At 44.0% G+C, this 20641-nt stretch overlaps 1 protein-coding gene across 3 annotated transcripts; it reads right to left on the reverse strand.

Annotated features, from left to right (window-relative positions):
- Nucleotides 1-7028: 7028 nt before the first annotated feature.
- gpr185b (G protein-coupled receptor 185 b) lies at nucleotides 7029-16945 on the reverse strand. 3 transcript variants are annotated; one of them, XM_006807048.2, is made up of 2 exons: nucleotides 16743-16945; nucleotides 7029-15280 (listed from the first exon to the last, which is right to left on the reverse strand). In XM_006807048.2, exon 2 carries the CDS (start codon nucleotides 15276-15278, stop codon nucleotides 14208-14210), a length of 1071 nt encoding a protein of 356 aa, XP_006807111.1. In that variant the 5' UTR covers nucleotides 15279-15280; nucleotides 16743-16945; the 3' UTR covers nucleotides 7029-14207. The 3 variants fall into 3 exon arrangements, with proteins under 3 accessions (XP_006807111.1, XP_006807112.1, XP_006807110.1); XM_006807049.2 differs by lacking the exon at nucleotides 16743-16945 and adding an exon at nucleotides 16608-16657; XM_006807047.2 differs by lacking the exon at nucleotides 16743-16945 and adding an exon at nucleotides 15879-15913.
- Between the last annotated feature and the right edge of the window lie 3696 nt (nucleotides 16946-20641).

Genomic DNA, 20641 nt, shown 5'->3' on the forward strand with positions numbered 1-20641 from the left:
TTTCATGTGAAGCATGACCCTGAAGGTAAGCGCGTCATGGACAAAAGTAAAACAGTATGTTGGATGTGCCACGCAATGCTCAATTGGTGGGAACTAGTGCGTTAGCGCAGTTAGCTCGTTAACGTGTTGACGCCGTCCAGCCCCACACACGGGACGATCCATGGTAACTCGTTAACGGAGATTTGCGGTGTTATGGCGTTAATGTCATTTTAACGAGATAAACGCTGACAGCACTAGTGGGAACACAACGAATATGACTGCACATTTACTCCGACATCATCCTAGTACAAAGACAAGTGGAAGCAGACAAAAACAACAAGCACGCATGCTACAAACTTTAGCCGAGTCATTTAGACAGCCGTTAGCACGTGATTCTCCTTATGGGGACCTGATATGTTTAATATGCTGCTGAGAATATAGCCCAGAAGAAGCGTATAGTATAGCTTTTATTTTGGAAAGAGCCATTTCTCTGTAATAAACTCTCTTTTCCAAAGATGAGTGATTCCTCGATCAGATAGATTTATTATTTTGTTGTTTCAGCAACATTAAATTTAAAAACTGTACTTTTGAGTTAAAATATATATTTATAATTTTAATAAATGACAAATTAAAAAGGCATGAACATTTTTTTGTATCGAAAAAATATCGAACTGTGACACCAAAGTATCGAACCGAACCGAACCGTGAATTTTGTGTATTGTTACACCCCTACTACATACCTAATATGAATTTTATACTGTAGGTGGATGAAGAGTGTGTATCACTATTATCTCACAGCAAAAGCGTCCACACCCATATGGAAAAGAAATAGTAAAAACTTATATGATTTACTCATGAAAGTGGCCACTTTCTCATTACTTTCATATATTGTTTTAGTAAGTATCCAAAACATACAAGTTTCATTATATAATTTTTCAAGGGATCTTATATGTGTTTTCACTCTTGTATGCTTTTCATACAAGTTTCACACAAGACAGATACAAACTTTATAAGATTTATATATATCTTTTCCATATGGGCAGGTTCAAATACAACATCTGGACATTGGCTTTCCGTCTGTCTGTTCTCCCTGTGCCAGTGTGGGTTCCTCCCGCAGCCCAAAGACATTCATGTGGTTAAGTTAACTCATTATTCTAAGGCGGCTGTAGGTGTGAATGTGAGCATGAATGGTTCTCTGTCTTTCTGCATTAGCCCTTTATTGACCAAGTGATAAAGGGTGACTGTGGTTCATGGGGTTGGAAGCTCATCTTGTAACTGGAAGGTTGAGGGTTCCATCCCCAGCTCTGTCTGTCTTGGTCGTTGTGTCCTTGGGCAAGACACTTCACCTACCACCTACTGATAATGGCCAGAGGGGCCAATGGCGCAATATGGCAGCCTCACTTCTGTCAGTCTGCCCCAGGGCAGCTGTGGCTACAACTGTAGCTTGCCTCCAATAGCGAGTAGAATTGTAAAGTGCTTTGAGAATGTCGAAAAGTGCTACATAAATGCAATCCATTATTATAATGTATCATTTAGGCTGCCTCGACATATTTGGTAATTTTGGCTGTAAAAGGGCCAAAAATCATATTATAAGTGAATTATTTCGCCCCCTTTTTTCAGAATACCCTCAGCTTTCAATATCTGGCAGTCATTTTACATTATTGTATTGAAATATCCAGGCCTTTTGGGGGCGTTGCCACTTCTCCACACCCGTCACTCTGCTCCATGAGTCATCAATTTTTACATGTGATTGGACCGTCGCAGCTCGTGCCTCCTAATGATGCACCGTGAAGTTTCGTAAAGCTCGTTTTCTTGTCTTTTAGTCACCATTTGAAATGTCTCTCTTGCCCAAATGGTCGAGGAGTTACGCTAGTGTGAAGCGCACCTAAGTGGAGTTGGCTTTTCTTTTTCCAGAGCAGTAGCTTGCAAACCGTTTGTGCTACCATAATACACCAAATATCCCAGTAAAGCGCAGCTTCTCTTCTTTCAGTAACGAGGGGAATTTTTTTTCTAGCTCAAATGGTCGATGAGTTACGGTAGTCCGAAGCGCACATGGTAAAACCTAGGCGAAGTCAAGTTTTCCTTCTGTGTTCACATAGCAGTAGCTTGTGAACAATTTGTGCCACAATGACAAGAGGTATGTTTGAAGGAATAAAGGTGAAGCTTTACAACCTAAAAATACTATCCGGTCGTAAAGTCTGATGTCACTAGCCGTGTCTGGGCCTAAACTCCGCTGCAGGTCCATATATCAAATAATCACTATGGCATTACTGAGAGTTGGAAAACTGTCTAAAGTCTTTCATCTTTAAGAAAATGATCAGCGTTCTGCTCTACCAGGTGTAACAATTGAGTTTAAACGGAATTTATGACATTTAACGGAGTTAGAAGTTGGCAGGAAGTTAGCTCGCTAGCTTCTATCTAAATACAATATAGCATGTCCTGACTGTGGGGTTTTGGAAACAAATTAAAACGTACAGCTCTGTTATCACTTCCAACATAAATGAAGACAGAAAGCTAAACAGCAGTGACGTTTGTAGGGTTACTGAAGTTTGGCTAGCTGGTATATAATGATGTGCTACATGACCGCTAGCGACACAGCTATGTTAGCATAATATAAACAAGCTAACTTTTTTTCCACTCAATAAAAGTTAACGTGAGTGTTCTCGGTGGTCAGGAACAAATGTAATCGCATGGCAGGATGCTGTAAAAGGACCAAACTTCAGCCAGGAGAACAACTGAGATAATCCATCCACAATACGAGGTTAGTCATTCATATACTGCTGCATGGGCTGGGCTGTAGTTACATCCTAAGGTTTTAAAAACTGAGCTTAAATAAATGATTAGCGGTAATAAAAGCTGGGGGAGGTCAACAGTGATCACTGACTGTTTTAGGACCTTTTTGAGATTAAATAGAAGAAAATACAAAACATTAAACATGTTAACAACACAAAATCAATATTAAACGCAGACTACTTTAGGCCCAGAAGTAGGATTCGTCACGTCATCACTTAACGACCGGATACCAACTGTCAAGCATGGTGGTGGTACCATCACGCTCTGGGTTGTTTTGCTGTCAATAATACTGGTATATGGTATGCTTTTGACCATGTGTGGATTAGAGAAATTCAGAAAAATAAATTCAGACTAATTCTTGTTTTCTAAAGCCTATGTGTGCTGGGCAATCATCCCACCCTGGAAAACGAACAGTTCAAAGATATGATTAAAAGCCCAAAATTACCCTGACATTCATGCCCATGAAGGGTGGATGTAAACTTCTGACCATAACTGTACGCTGATTTCAACATTTGAAACTTTGGTCATGTTTAATATGTGCATGTAGCAGAATAAATATGACAATAAACAGAGGAAAACATAACAGGTCCTCTGTTGTATATAGCCGTGCTTTTGTAGCATTAAGGCTTCTCACACTTACCAAATCCCTTGTCCGTGCATCTGAAGGGGACTGTTTTTGTATGTCACAGTGGCGCCAAACAGCGAGAATTAAATCATGTCACATTTTTCAGGGTCACGTGTATTAGATGCTCCATTTACCAAAAAAAAATCATCAGTTCCTGGAAAACTTTAAAACATGCCAGATCAGTGACTTAATAACCTTCAGCTTTACATCAAGTCCACTCGTGAATCATCTCCTCGCCACATGGAGTAAGTCATCGTCACAGGCTCCATTCGAATGTTAATCAGTTTCATATCAGGCTCAGGATGTGTGTGCGTGTCGAGTCAGACACGACAGATGCGGGAACATCACCACCTTCTGTGCGCTTGTTTCTCCCTCGAACACATGCACATACATCGAGGTGATTTGCAGCATCCTGCAGCAGATGGTGGAGAGAGTGCTGTGACTCACTGAGGGTGTAAGGGTGCATACAGAGTGAGAAAGAGACAGTAAGGATAAGGAAAAGGGGAGAAGGGCTTTGCTTCGTGCTTGTTGCAAGAGAGCTGCTGTAATGACGTAAAAGAAGCCCATCGTGTGTGTGTGTGTGTGTGTGTGTGTGTGTGGGTGGATGCTGCGTCTTTTCCCCTAGTCTCCTGACTGCGCAGTACTCACCTCTGGCCACACGGCGGAGCTCTTCGCCTCCATGTGGAGACCGCATAGAGGTGAGTCAAGGAGTTTGAACATCACCTTTTAAAGTCTCACGCTGTCACCCACACGCTAGCAGGCGAACGTGTTTATCGAGAACTTAATTAAAGGTTAAACGATAAACACGCTCACCTGCGTCACCGATTCTGCAGCGCCGTTAATTATTTATCAAGACCCCACCCTTCAGCAGCACCCTCGCTACGGCTATCGTTGTCTCCAGGGAATACACCAACCTAAAGACGTGCAGATCACACAAATGTGTGTGTTTCTTTCAGTTTTTAGGTTGCCACACAAATACATATACACTTTCTCACACCTTTCCCACCATCCTGTCCCTCCGGGCTTCCTGTTTTCTTCTCCGGGAATATCAAATGTGTTTTTTGTGTGCGTGTTGCATCTTTTATTGGAATCTGTCCCTTCTTCTTTCCCGATCCCTCTTCTCCCTGCCGGGATATCTCGCCTTCTCTGCTGTTATGCAAGCAGGGAGTGGTTTAATAATTCAGCACCATCTTTTCTTTTTTATTCCCAGGCTTTCCTTCTACACTACAGTGACCTGCAATGTTGACTCATACGCACTCATAATCCCCACACACACTCGAAAACGACACCCACACACCGATAATGTCACACAACCTACAAAGCAATGACGTTACTCCACTCCAGAATTTTTTTTTCCCTTTTTTATTCTTTTCATTTTATTTGGCAAATTATTTTCCACTTTTTCTTCTTTTAATTTTTGCAGTCTTTTTTTTCATTGTTTCTCTTTTCATTTATTTACAATAGTAAAAATAAATCTTTCTCTTCAAGGTTTTACATTCGACATTTACAAGTGCAATGTGTAACATGTCCATCTTATAAAGTGCATTTGTACTTTTTAATCATGAGCCGACCGTGTTGCCGCACAAACCCGAGAGGAGCAAAAATCAAAGGAAACACAGTAAGAAATCATAGAAATCCAGGAAGAATGATTCAAGAACATCATATTAGCTCTCTGACATCACAGTATTGTTACCCAATAACACGCTCGGTGCTGCTTCTCATCGGGACCGACAGCATTGATGCGTAAAACTACGCCTTTTTCTGTCCGTGAAGGCCATACTCGATCCGATAGAAAATTAGCTCTGTAATGGTTTTTTTGAAATCGATCGACAATCTCTGCCAGGTTGTAGGTTACAGAGGAGACACATTATAAGCCTGACTGACAGTTGAGCTGGTCCTGCTTATTTGCTGTAGGCACTCGCCCCAAACCCTGCTTTTTTTTTAAAAAAAAAACACACAAATAAACAGAACCTTCATGTAAATGCTTGTGCTCACAAGAAAATAAAAGAGGCTTTAAAGGATGGATAAGGAGACTGTATATAAAAATAGACACACGAGAACGAAGAAAACAAAGACCGGCAATGTTTTTCTGTCTACCGCAGCAAGGTGAAGGTTTGCCTCTGCCCCCTGGTTCATTTCGACTTATTTACTCCCACCCCTCCTTTTTCTTTTCAACTGCTCTTTTTCTTTTTAATCTGCTTTCGGTGGGGACTATTTTTAGACGGCGCCTGACCGACTAGCTTCCTGCAGGCCACGGATAGCAAAATGTTAGACAAGAGAAAGAGACAGAGGGAGGTGGGAGGAAGGAGTTGAGGATGGCAAAGACGGGCTGAATGGAAAGAAGAGGAGGGGGAGTAAAAAAGATTGATAGAAAGAAATGAGGAAAAAAGGGTGTTTTCTAAAGGGGGGGAGTGGCAGGCGAGTGAAAGTGATGGGGAGGAGGAAAAAGTGAAGTTTTTTCAAACAGAGGAGGGGGTGTCTTTGAAACGACCTGCTCCCTTAGACACGACTCAGACAATATGACGTCATCGGAGCCCTGACTCTGTGACGTAAAACTGCTGCTCACGAACTCTCCGTCTCCCTGTCGATCAGTGCGAGTGCCCCCCCCCCTTTCTTTTTTAACAGATAAAACCCTTCACTTTACTGCAATCTGTATCGAGGCTTGTGTTTGTCTGCAGTTAGAGCAAAAAATAAGTATATATAGGTCGGAAAGATTTACTGGTTCTAACGACTTTGCGTCTTTGCCCTCTGATTAACTTAAGATATATACAAACCAAAAAATAAGACACTAGAAAGTCAAAAATTATGGCACTTTTTTAAGCATATCCGACACACAACTTTCCCCCCCAAAGAAACTTTTGACGTTTGTTTATAGGAAGAACACAGAAGAATAGGAAGAAACACACGCTCACAACAGACTCACAGCAGCGACCATGTCTTGTAACTCATGCCCTGATGAACATTACAAAAATATACATTTCTGTACAGCATTGCATAAGAAAAATAACACACGCACGCACACATGCGCTCTACATGCTCACTTGTACTGTATTTCTTTTCTTTTTAAAAACTGATTTATAAGTCCTGTATAGCGGCTGACAAAAACCATTCTGCATGTTTGTGTTTACAGTTAGAGTTGCTATGGTTCATTACAATTGGCTATGATCCCGGGCACACGCGTTAAACCCACACACACACACATACACAAACACACAGTGAGTGGTCGCTCCACTCCTGTCCCAGGAATGGTAGACTGAGTAGTGGCATATTCACAGATGAGTCTTATTAATTGTTAAAACAACCGCTTGATGGACATGCCAGATGGGACAGTTTATAAAATACATCTGGAATTCACAGCAACTGATTAGTTGTCGCTGTGTTTGGATTTCAGCTGGCTTGTTATATTTATATATAGCAATTAAATATATATTTATATTTAAGATTTTATGCAGAGTTGGATGAAATGAACATTGTGAGTTTTGCTTTAGTTTTTTGGACACCCAAAAACTCCCTAAATAGTACTGTGAAAGTGCAAAACTGAAATCCTTAAATTTCTATCACAGCTTTTCAATTGGACACTTAAGGTCACCAAATATTTAAACACAATGAGAATTATGTTTGTTTTAAAAAAAAAAAAAGAGATTACATCTTTAGGCTTTCGTCACACAAAAAAGAAAAATTTATGTGGTTTTATTTCATAAAATATGTGATTAATATGTAACTCACTGAGATGCTAGCGCTAGTTGGCAACCTGCTAATGCCAATTAGTCACAATATTTCTCTAAGCATCTGTTTTCTTCATCTTTAATGGGCTATTTACACCATGAGTTTTTCGTTGTTTAAACTGTATATAATTCAATTGAATAAAAAGAGTTTGTGAAGGCAAAGGAAGTAGTTGAAGGTAGCTAGCCTATTAATAGCTAGCAAGCTAGTTAGCAAGGTAGCTAACAGGATGCTAGATTCATGGATATTAGTACAGTACTTTTAAACCAAGATGGCTACAACACGAGGCTTTAAAACAGGACTTTTTTTTTAAAGAACTCCTGCCAGGGTGAAGACTTTCAGAAACTTTGTTTCTGCGGCTACATGTGGACAAGAAAAACTGAGCTTTTGTTTCAGAGCATCAAAGATATTTATCTTTATCTCTTTAGCCATTATCTCCTTTCTGGACTCTGTTTATAGTAACCATTGTCCCTAATGTAAATATGTAAGAAAACTGTGTATGCTTCTGTTCTGTGTCCTGTGTACTGTTTGTTGTATATGTGTCTTTCTGGCTGCTGTTACAACCAAATTTCCCCTTGTGGGACAATTAAAGGATTATTCTATTCTCTATTCTATGTTATTGTTTGTGAGCTTTGACTTGCCAACATTTCCATATGGTTAGGGTTATGGATATCCTTCATCCTCTTGATGGAACTTGAGTACAGAGATATTTTTGGAAACAAACTTGAAAAAATCCCTGTTTTTAAAGATATCCATGTGCATGTGGACGTAGACTAAGTAATGTGGCGTTCACTAATTTAAAAATTTCCATGGTATCATTGAATTCCACATTTAGATATGTTGCTGTTTGGATTTAGGAAACTGTAGGAATGTCATAGCTTATACTAAGTCTACTTTTGATTGTTTCCACATTATGTCTCATAGTCAGATTCCCTATGGAGAATATGAATAGGATTTTCACTTCCTGAAAGTCATTGCTGAGCTGTATTTGAGTCTTTGGGAAAATGGTGCTCGCCTCAGTTTCCCTGTGACCTCTGCAAACACTCTTCTTATGAGTTTATGGTCTCAGTTCCTAGCTTCAGGTCATAGTGAATAAAACGTGAATGCCATTTTGTAAATTTTGGTCATTCTTATATAGTTAAAAAGGAGAGTCATCCAGGATTTGTCCATTGGTTGAAATCCTCAACATGTGTCATCAGCCAATGAGCCAATCCTTTATTAGGTTTCTTTATAATGGCAAGAGTTCAAAACAGGGCTTCATAAACCAATAGGTGATGTCACGTGGCTACATACATTTTTTACACTGTTTATGTTTTCCTGTTTTCTTCCTCATAAATAAGTGCTGAACAGATTAGAATGGTAAATGCTGGTGTTCCCATGCCGTATCTGGAGTCAAGACAATTTCAAATGTTGAAATTTTTAGGTGGCCTTACAGAATCTAAAACAAGCCTCAAAATTTATTTCCCTTCAATCCAGTTCTGCTTCATGATTCTCTAATAGGTTTGATTAGCCTTTAAGAGGAAAGAAGATGGGTTTAAAAGCCACATCCCTGCTAGTGCAGGTCTTCTTTTACTATTACAATTAAAGGGCCAAACTGTACCACTGGCAACACTGGCCGTCTGTTAGAAACCGTACCGGATGTGACATTATCCTCACCTAATTTGTGACTGCTCTGCATGTCCCATCTAGCATATCCAAACACAGGTGACTAGGCAAGTCTCGCATATCATTGTGCATACAAGAGAACTGTGTGCCAAAAGGATCCGCATCAGTTTCCTGTGTGAAATAGATTCATTCAACTCTTGTGCGTGGATATGTTTCACCCACCCTCGCGCACTGCTGCGGTTCACCGAGTGCCAAATTTCATCCACATCATGCTTCCAGCCTCGGAGTAATTGAAAATATTTCACTTAATAATTGATGCAGGTGGTTTACCATTAGGCAGTTCCATCAATGCAGTGATTGAGCAAAAGAGAGAGGAAGGGAAGAGGTCGCACCGGCAACTTGTTCAACTGGTGGTTTTATAATTAAATTATCAAATTAGTAAAATGGCTGCAGATGCATTTTATTTTTGGAGGTTTCTGTCTGCAGTAGATGAGCTAAGAATAGAAATTGAGCATTTATTTACTCATTAGGTTTTCCATGCTTTTTGGAAAACCCCGACCAGGCAGCCAGGATCATATTTCTTTCCAATAAAACCCAATGTGCCATTTGTTGCCTTGAAACATTTACTTTGAGTTATTCTGCAAATCTTCCAAAGCCGACCGCTTCTCTTTCTCTCTCCATTTCTTGCTTGTGGCTTTTTGTACACAGCAAAACACAGTTGGACATTATTGCGAAGGAGTTTTTGTTGTTCCAATAAGGCCAAAACCAAACAAATAGAAATCAAAAGAAGACACAAGAGAGTCTGCCGTTTCCAAAGGAAATCGTTGACAGAAACTCGTGTGGCTGTTGTTCTGCTAACAACTGCTGCAAAAACAACTGATTGTTGCTTCCTGCCAAGAAAAGTAGAAAATACTTCTACTCTAAGCTTTAATTTACATCATAGAAAAAGAAAATACCTGCTTCTCCTGTGCGCCATTTTCAGAGTTTCATTGAACACGTGTGTTTTTTGCTTTCACGCCATAATGTTGTGATTTATTTGGTAGAAAGCGTTGAATTTGGAAGTGACTCCCTGTAGTTACACAGTTTTTTTTCCTGTGCTGAGTCTTACTGTTGCAGTTTGAAACTACAGCCCAGTTTCCATAAACTATTTTCCCAAAGCCAGCACACCTCCCACACATGTATATGAGCAGCATGCCAGCAGCTTAGTCATTGAAACTCTCTCCGAGGTTGCTCTGAGGAACACGAAAGTGAAAAGTATCTCCGTAGATCATTTAAATACAGATTGAGGTTGGCAATAAATCCCTTCTCCAACTCATCCTCACAGCATTCTCTGTACATTAGGCCAGCTCCCTGTACCATTCCTGCTCAGATATTATTATCATTAGCTGGATTTACGGTGCATGATGCCCTTTCAGTGGGGAAATAACTTCATCCTGATTGGGTGCATGGTGGACGTGACCTGAGGTTGCGTTAAAGCGCGTCTCGCCTGGCGTTTCTATTTCACGCCACGTCACCTCACCTCTCTTGCTTCTCATTAACCTGCCGAGCCTTCAGAGGTGGCCCGCGGCGGAGCTGCACTGCTTCTTCAAGGCGGGGCGAGACTGTGTGCATGTCTGCAGAAGGTACCCAGCTACTGCTGACAGGCTGCACATAGGAAAATTAAAATGGAAGCCAGAGAATTTTTTTGCCATATGGTGCTTTGTTTCCTTCTTAATATATAGACTTTTGCCATTTCCCCTGAATCTATGACATACATCTATGAGTGTTTAAGTGTAAGCATTACAAATATTTAGCAATAATACAAAACACATCCATTCTTAATTTATTTTCAGAGGTGCAAGAATGGCAAGTATGACTTAAAACGTAGCGTAGCCGACCAAAGCTGCCCCCGATGAAAAACGACCTTTTCGATATGGATTGTGCTCAGCTCGGCTAATGTAAAATCAATTGGGCTGTGGAGCCAGAGTGCCGTCTAACTTTAGAGCCGCATGGCTAAAACAGCTTTATGGAGATTGCAGAAAAACACAGAGGTCCTGTTCGCCTCAGAAAAATATCAGCTGCTCTCACCTTTCCCGGTGACGACGGGAATTTCTGCTGATTGCAAACACGGGGACAGAGAGGACGGAGTCATGGTGGCATGGCAGGACCCTGAGTGGATTTTTTTGGATCATTTGAGCATGACTGGAGTAATTTTTTAAAGCTTCTGTTTTGATTGACTGACCCCTGGAAATATTTTAAGATTGATATTGAGGCCGATATTTAAATACATTCATGATTGTGCATTATAGACAGAGTTTCCATCAGAGAAGTAATTTAGCCATGTTTCTGGATCTTTAATCCAGTTTTAAAGTTTTTTGATAGTTTTTTATGTGTCGAAACATCAAACAACAAGAGCATGCTAAAAAGACACTTTGGCTAAAATAACGATTGTAGCTTTTATCTAAAAAATAATTAAAAACTGGCCTGACAGGGGTCAAATTAGGCTTATAATATGCTGGTCTTAAACAGTGCTGAACTTTTACCATAGCTGTGTCTCAGATACTTCCATACTTTGTATTTCAAGCATAAAAGTAAGTTCAAACAGAACTCAGAGGGTCACAAAACTGAGTAATGCTACGTGCACTTTGAAAACGATTCGCTTGACGCACATCGCTTTGAAGCTGACAGCTTGTAGGTGTTCCAGGCTGCGGTTGCCTAGGTAACCCTCTAACTCATTTACTAACAGGTCATATGTGTCCTGTGTTCTTATTAGTTCACATTGGTAGTCCCTTCAGTCGCTCGCCTGGGCTTTAAAAAAAAGATTATCTCAGATCTCATCCACTTTACGTTGCTTGCAGCTGTTTCGCCCATAGTTGCTAAGAGTTGCTGAATTTTCTTCGCTTTCTATGGTGTGTGTTCACCACGTCGATGCAGACACTGCCAGTGTGTATAGCTTAGGATGATAGATCATCAGAAATTTTGTAAACAGCAGAAAGCTGATACATTGTAAGGAACTATGTAAGGCCAATTCTGGCTGGCCAGCTAAATAGCTAGGAGCAAACATTTATTATGCACTTGCAGTACAGTGCATAATAGGTGTGGCGTTCTTTACCCTTCTTCTTCAAAATAGTCGCCATTTTTGCCGTGTAATAAAAGAACAGGACCCCTCAGAAAAAATCAATACATTAATACAACAATGACAGGCCAGCTAAAGAACGAGCAGCAAATCTTTAGTACGCTTTGATGTGGTATAGTGTTATTTACACTTTCCACCCCAAATAATTGCTGCTTTTGCTACATGGTAGAAGAAATGGCCAAAACATTTCAGACAGCAATACGACAGAAAGGAAATACATTCCAAGCAACGATGCTAGCTCCCAATGCTAGCTAGCCAGCTAAATAGCATTCACGAGACCAACTTTGGTTTGCTTTACTTATTTATGAGAGTTAAATCAATTTCATTATTGCAGAGGAATCTTGTCGTATGTGCGGTCAGCTGCTAAGGGAGTAGTAAATGTTCACAGATTGCAGCAGCTAGTGGGATAATCACTGTTATACACTGACAGTGATACTGATGCCAATATTTGGTTATTTAAAAATCTGAAATTCCGATATATATTTCAAAAATAATTCTGTCAGACACATGAAATCTAAACAGACTTTTTAAACATTTGTTATATGTAGTTATTTATTTACCCGTTTACGCTCTGCCTGTCTCTGTCTGAATCAGTTGATTGTCGTAATTTGTGGTGTTCCAAACACATGTTGCCAACAGGTTACTTGCAGAGTGCCCTCTGGTGGACAAACCTCCAACACTTATAACAAGTTTGAAGTTGGAGTTTCTCCCATCAAATCTTTGTTAAATTTTAATTTATCAGCCGTTTTAAACAACAATACCAGTAGATCGCCAAAAAGCTGATTATATCATCCCACTGATAGATCAGTCAGGCTCCGATCAATGTCCGGTCATCATTTCTGGAAAGTATACAGCTTGCTGTGGTCAGTTTGAAATAACATTACCACGTTTAATTTTAAACACTATGCAAGTAAGGACATAGCGTAAAATGCAAAGTGTATGGAAGTATCCAAACCAAGACATAAGGTTTGCAGATGTTAGCTATTGATACTAATCATAAATGTCTTTTGTGCTCTCTTGTGTCATAATGATTAACTAGCACTATTAATGTTGTTCTGCATGTCTTTTTGAAACTGAAGCAATCACATAACAGAAGAGTTTTAGCAAAACCAAATTTTTAAATACCTTTATCCATCCAGGGGTGGACAAAAGGGTGAAAGAAACTCCAATCATGCTGAAATGCTCCTTTAAGGCCCGTCTCACATTTCCCCATAAAGAGGGTGTAAAGAACAGCGTAGCCTACTTTCCGGCGCTCTCCCTCCCCGCAGCAGAGAGCATTCCCAGGGTAGCAGCGCTCTGCAGTGACGCTGTCCTTGGTGCTGAATTCAGCTCTCTCTGCTTCACAGTCACGGCACAGTGGCAGGCTGAGAAACCCATTTTTCTCCGTTGCGGAGCAGATTTCATTTCAACGCACCAAGGACAACACATGCCAGTCTAAATATGGAAATCCCTCTCTAGATTCTTCAAACTAGCCGGGCTTGTTTATGCATTCAGAGACTGGTACATTAGATTTCATTTCGGATTTGAATGTTTGAGGAGGGATGTTGTGTGATTAGCTTTTTTTCACTCTTTCCTGAAACTTGCATCGAAATGGGAAAAACAAATAATAAAGGCTGTACTTCTGGCATTGGGAAAAGGCTTAATGGGCAAGACTCAGCTACTTAATCTGCATCAGCTGAAGGAAACATTGCTCAAAATGTTTCCAGGGAGGAAATATTCTCGTTTTTTTTACCAGGAGAAGGTAGCTCATTGTGAATTTTCAAGGTCGTTCCTTGTGTATATTTAGCTCATTGTATTTTTATCCACACGCCACTTAATTTCAAACACATCAGTTAAAACACAAACAAGTATTTTAAGACTGTTTCACTCCTTCTGATTGCATAACCATGCAGTGCTGCCCAGCCTCAGGACATGCAGAGATTTAGCAAATTTCTTCCTAAATCTCAGCTTCACATATATGCTACTCTTGAGAAGCAGGACTCACTTTTCGTGCCCTAATAGAGGCCAGTGGAAAAGTCACCTGACACTTCCCCCACAGCCTGCCTCAGCTCCCACAGCCATGATGAGGATACCTTAAACAGGTGTTTGCAGTTGGTTTCCACACCATCTCCATCCATGATTTTGGTTTTCTCAAGGCTACAAACTTTCATATCGTTTTTCTTTTGTTTTTTTTTTGACTATGCATCGTCCTCTTCTCCATCATCCGCCACTGCCACATCTACAGCGGCCAGCTGAGTGTTCGCCATCAGCCTGCCCCGATATGAGAAGCAGAGGAAATCTCTTTCCTCTTTCCTCCTCGCCACCTCTTGTTCCTCCAACCCTGACTCGACCTCAAGCATCACACTAAGGAGACACCAACCTTCCCTGCTACACATCACTGGAGGTCCTGGGTCTTAAGGAGAGATTGGAGGGGACGCACCCACAGCAGGCCATCCATAGCGACTTCTGGATGTCTGGGTTTCGGAACGCATAGATGATGGGGTTGATTACAGAGCAGCAGGTGGCTGGGAGGACCGTGGCGTAGGTGTATATTACGGGGTAGCTGGAGTCAGCCACAATGGAGTACATGGCGAACGGCAGCCAGCACGCCCCGAAGGCACACAGGATGGCCGACAGTGTGGAGACACCTTTGGTGGTGGAGATGGCCACAAACTGGTGCTGCACCGCGATCTGCTGCGCATGGCGGAAGGCGATTTTGCAGATTTGAAGGTAGAGCTGCATCATGAGGGCAAAGACCAATAAGAAAGTGACGGCGAGCGCAACGGCGTTGTTTTTAGTGACCGGTCGGCAGATGCTGCACGTGCTCTCGTCTCTCAGACAGTTCCAGCCCAGCGCCGGCAACAGGCCGAGCGTGAGGCACGACACCCAGATAAAGACCACCATGACGTAGGTGAAGGTGACCGTCCGTTCAGTGTGGTAGGTCAGGGCGTTGTAGAGCGAGAGGTACCGGTCGACCGTGATGGCGAGGATGTTGAAGACAGACGCTGAGAAAGCCGAGATCAGCAGTCCAACGGACAGCAATGTCACGAACTCCACCGAGCTGTCGATCAGATAGGTGAAGACAAAGTTCAAGATGAGGCCAAGGCCGGCCAGGAGATCCGCCACCGCCAGCGATCCAATCAAGATGAACATGGGAGCGCGGAGCGTCGGCGTGTAGAACAGCACAGCGATCACTAGGGCGTTCTCGCAGGAAATGAGAGTCCCCGTCACGCAAAGCGCAATGTCCCACGGGCTGACTTCCTGAAGAGCGACGGCGGTGGTCGCTGGTCGGAGGTCAGGGGTCACAGTTTGCACTACAGGTTCTGACGAAGAGTTGGCGGGGTCCTCAACCAGGCTCCACGAGGTGGAGGAGTCGAAGGGGTCGAGGGGAGAGGAGGAGTTGAGGCTGCTACCGCCACCGCTACTCATGGCTGCCGCCGCGGCCAGGGAGAGAATCATAGCTGGAGAGAGGAAGGAGGGAGGGAAGAAAGGAAGAGGTGAGTCAGGAAAGAGGTGGAGCAGAGGTGCAGGCGTTTGTGTGCAGGAATGTGACATAGCAGAAAGATGGAAACAAAGAGATGAGTTAAAAACACAATGGAAGAAGTTTTCAGAAGAAAGTGGAAGTGAGGACAAGAGGAAAGCAAAAAGAGTGGAAGAGGACGTGAGATGGGGAGAGGAGGGCAAAACAAACGAGAAAAGCAAGGAGGAGGCGGAGGAAGAGGAGGCGGAGGAGGAGCAGGGACGTGTGCTCAGCCATCCCGTTTCACAAAAGAGACCAAATAAGAAAATCACTTTTTTTTCATCCATTCAGAAACTCGTGAAAACGACCGCGCACTTTTACCTTCCAGCATGCACGTCATCAGCAGCTCGTGCACCACGCTGACAGGTAATTATCAGCAGGTGTGAACACACACACATACACACACAAGGACAAGTCTTCCATAACTGGCAGTACTCTTCCTGCCATTTTGGCTTCAAGCAAACCAACACATACACCAAATGAACAACACTGTCAACAAGATCAGTAATAACAATAACGAGAGTCTAGCTCGCTCCTACCTGACAGAGTCCGGACAACCAAAATCATCACCGACTCTGTCTATTTTTAGAGCGTCTCTAAAAATGGTGCATGACGTCCTGGGGCACGGCTGCCGTCCTATTCACCGGTGGCGTGTGTGAGCGCGAGCCCAGACACGGGCGCGTGCGCCCACAGTTTTCATTTAGAAGCTGCTTAATTCGGATTCTGATCCACATATTTGCGGCCGCTGACGCTAATTTTAGCTCAGCAGCAGAGCAGCCAGCGCGCGCGCGCACGCACGCACAGCGACACACACACACTCGCAGCCGCGTGCGCCAAAGAGAGATGTGGAGCTCCATTCATAAAAAAAAAAAATTCTGTCCCCCTCCTCTCGCACCTCCCACCTCAACGCCCCCACTCACCCCTCCTCCCCCTCCTCTATTCTTCAGTTCTCTTCAGTCCTCCTCTCGCAAGCCCACACGCACGCGCACACACCGTCAATGACTGGAAACGTCCAGGGAAGGTCACCACCGTCCCCACCACCACCACCACATACACCAGCATCAAAAGCCCCGCAGCTGAGAGGGGGAGGAGGAGGAGGGAGCTCACATCCCTGCGGTAACGGGGAGCTCGTGAGCCCCAGAGCCCAGCACACAGCACTCACGAGCCTTTTTTTTTGTTTGTTTTGTTTTTTGTTTTTACGCCCCTGCCGAGCCTCCAGCACTGAGGGCAGGCTGTGTGCAGCAAAGACAGAACAAAAGCTTAAATACCTTCATCGGTTTCATTCAGCTGCAGCAGTGCAGTCCCTGAGCCAGCGCGCGAGAGCGAGAGAGCGAGAGGGAGGGAGAGAGAAAGTGGGATGGATGAAGACCACGCCACACACACACAAGCACACACACATTTACCAGCTCCGTGTCTTCTTCTTCTGCTTCTGCTTCTCGTATCTCTCTCCGTCCTCCTTTATTCTTCACTTCCCGTGAACGTGTTTTCAGTATTTTCTTCTTTCGGGGTTTCCCCCTGTCTCTCGCGCGCGCTTCTCCCCCAGTCAGCGGCGCGCGCTATATTCCTCCGTTGGCATGGTTATTAGCCTTCTGTCGGCTGCTCCGTCCTCGCGCTGCACATCCTCGGCCCCTCATTGGACGCGCTTGTCATTCTCCTCGTCTGACGTCAGAAGTCTCCGCTCCTCCAGTCACCGTCATCATGGTCTGTGTGTGAATCACGGAGAGAGGGAGAGTGGATTAACACATCGTCACCTTCACTGAGTTTATGTGTTTGTATGTAGGTCAGGTTTCAGAGCTCCTTATCGCTATTACTCTATCTTTATTAATATTGTTGTTGTTAAACAGCGGGATGAGCGTGCCTCAGAGTTGGTGTTATCTGTCCTGGACTTGGAGGGGTGACTGAGCAACACTGTGCATCACACAGTGACTGATAGCCCGCTCAAAAGGACAGTGGGAGGCTTTGCTGCCTCCCACTTTAGGTTCTGCGTCACCAGGTGTGCTGATAGAAATAAACAAACAGCTACAATATGAAAATAAATAGCTGAAAGTGCATGTGCAAAAAGTAGCTGCCCGTGTGGTCTGCAGCATAACCAGTCAAACTGGCTGTTGGTGCTGTGCAATACCAAGTAATTAGTATTACTGATACCAATACCGATACTGATACGTTCAACTTACAAAGGTGTGTAGTGTTGATCCGTGTGTCAAGATTTATGAGTGTTACTTTCCGCAGTAATTAGTTTATTAGCACTTAGTAATCTACAATAAAGCATATAGTTTTAAACTGGGTTTTTAGCCCAGCAGGCTACATATTGAACCTTCAGGATTAAATGAAGTATCAATCCTATCGCGCTAGCATCGATCCATACTATTGATATCTGGATCGATCCACCCACCTCTAAGTAGGGATGGGTACCATTATGGCACCGGTTCTGACATAAACTGTAGTAACCAGACCGAAAAGCAGCGCACATTTTGGTGCTTTATTTCGGTACTTTTTTTTTTTTTTTACTGAGATGTCATTGTCATGGTTCTGGGTCAGTTTGACCCAGTATTTTGAGCTGTTATGTTTTGGTGTGTTTTTGCATTTTGGATTCTTTTCTTATTATGATGATGATGATGATTATAAATCTATGTTTCAGTTATTCTTGTTTAGGGATTAGTTAGTAGGTTTTGTGTTCTCATGTTTATTGCAGGTTTAGTTCAGTGTCTAGTCTGTCTCAGTGTCGTGTCTGCGTCTTTGTGCAGTGTTTTCTTGTTTCCTGTTTTATTGTGAAGGTCTGCGTCTCATGTGAGTGTGTTCAGTTTACTTCCCTTGTCTCGTCTCGTTAATTACTCCCAGCTGTGTCCACCACCTGTGTGTAATCTCCCTGTGCTTCTCTGTGTGTATTTAAGTCGTGTCTTCTGTCATTGTAGTTGCTGGTCCGTCTGTGTATCCACCATGTCTCACTCGTGTGTTTTCCCTGCTGTCAACCGTCGTCTGCCTCTGCTCGCTCTCATTCTTGTTCAGGTTCGTGTCCAGTAGTTAGTTTGTTCCCAGTATAGTTTAGTCCTTCCTCCATTTGCCATTTGTCCATTTTTATTTTGTATTTAATAAACCACCTTCACACCTTTACAAGTGCCTGCATTTGGATCCTCCTTTATTACTTCCACACAGCTCATCTCACTCGCCGTGACAGTACGGACCCGCCAGATATGGATCCAGCGGCATTCAGCCCACCCAGGGAGCTTCAGGAGGTCGTTATCGACTCTGCTTCAAAATTAATCAACCTGTGGTTAGAGCATGAGGGAGAAGAGTTTCTTTACACTGTGGAAGCCAACCTACAACAGCTTATTTCCGGTTATCCCTGGCTATTAGACTCTCTGCACCCGCTCGTACAGAATTTTGTTCTCCACGAGCTTCACCTTCATCCCCCAGCCGCTACCGTCTCGGCCGTCTCCGAGAAAAAAGCGACGTTCGCGCCGTCAGCGTGGCACCCCACAGCCGGATGTCGGGACATGTAAGCAACCGGCAGTGGTGAGTGAGAGGGACACTGTTTCTGCTTTGTCAGATACAAGGACTATTTATTCTGGGGCTATTTTTTGTGTTTCCACCGAAGATAATAGTGGTTTTTCTGTTTCATCTATGGCCATTGCTTCAAAGAGCCCACACTCTGTGTTAATGACTGTTTCCACTCTGTTGTTGCCAAGCCTGGAGTTACTGAGACAGTCTCAGAGACAGTCACTCCCTCTAGGGCCTCCCCAGAGGCTGGGTGTCAGTCACCAGCCAACTCTGGACCCCTAGAGGTCAAGACGCCAGCGCCAGCAGCTCCACCGGAGAACTCACCAGAACAGTCTCGGCTCTCAGCACCCCCTGAGAGTTCAAGTGAGTTCACCCGTCCGCCTCCGTCCTCTGCTGAGTGTATTGGGGAACTCTTTCTGCCCTCCGAGGACTGCATCCCACTGTTGCTGCCTGAGTCAAGCCACTGTGCTGCTCAGCCCCAGCCAGTGTCCACACTGCCAGAGGTCTTTGTACCTGCTGCTTCAGTGTCTGTCTCCACTGGAGAACCCGGACAGCCTCAAGTCTCATCAGCTGGGGGTTCGGGAGAACCCAGCCAGCCTCAAGTTTTGTCAGCTGGAAGGCCCGAGTCGCCCGTCCAGCCTCAAGTGTCATCAGCTGGAGGGCCCGAGTCGCCCGTCCAGCCTCATGCCGCCTGCAGCATCGGCGTCGCCACCTGCAGCATCACCATCGCCGCCTGCAGCATCCCCATCGCCGCTGGCAGCATCCCCATCGCCGCCTGCAGCATCACCGCTGCCGTCAGGTTCCGCAGCCGCCACGCTGCCGTCAGGTTCCGCAGCCGCCACGCTGCCGGCAGGTTCCGCAGCCGCCACGCTGCCGTCAGGTTCCGCAGCCGCCACGCTGCCATCACTGAAGGCCCAACCTCACCTCCCCAGGTCTCTGAGTTCACAGAGGGGGAACAAGAACGAGCTCAATCTGAGAGCCGCCATTGTTCAGACTCAGGTGTGAGGCGTGAGGTGTCACACCATGAGACTCCACTCACCCCTTTGACAGAGGATATGACATCACCAGATGACGAGGTCAGAAGGACAGAGTTTATCGACCTACTGACCCCAAAGGAAGTCATCCAAGACAACTAGCTTAAAGAAGGAACGGTGGGAAGGACAAGTGTGTGGGGAAATGTACGCCGACCGAGACACTCTGGCAGAAATCATGCAAAGAGTAATAGCAGTGGAGCAGAGATTACTAGAGGAAGATCTGGAGGAAGAAGACCAAGGCAACGAGACTTCATCAGATGAAGGGACAGAGAATGCTGAAGAAGCTGAGGCAGGACCTGGAGCTGACTCAGACACAATGCCTTTGCGCTCAGGTAAGTCAGTGACTAGAGATCCAAGGAAAGGGAAGAAGCCACATGGGCCAAGACAACGGCAGTCAGTATTCCAGAACAAAGGAGAGTCCAAAATGCAGGGGACCAAAAGGAAGGAAGTGAACTTCAAGGACAGCCCAGATCACCCAGAATTGTCTATGCCCCTGAAAGTGGGCCCAAAACATGAACCAGTCTATCGAGCGTACAAGGTAGGAAATGGAATCAATGGTCAGGCAGGCATTGGACAATGCTTGGTGGCAAGCCACCCAAATTCCAAACATCTGGTACGCACCAACCTGTAAAACATATTGTATCACCTGTCTGTCAAACGACGCAGTGATACTAGAACATGAAGAAATATCGAGAACACATGGCAGAGAGACAACTGATCACCCTGACGCAGTTGCTGAACTTTCAAAGCTGCCTGTCACATTGTGGTCT

The sequence above is a fragment of the Neolamprologus brichardi genome, chromosome 3 (assembly GCF_056152115.1).
Source record: "Neolamprologus brichardi isolate AB-2024 chromosome 3, ASM5615211v1, whole genome shotgun sequence".
NCBI classification, from domain to species: Eukaryota; Metazoa; Chordata; class Actinopteri; order Cichliformes; family Cichlidae; genus Neolamprologus; species Neolamprologus brichardi.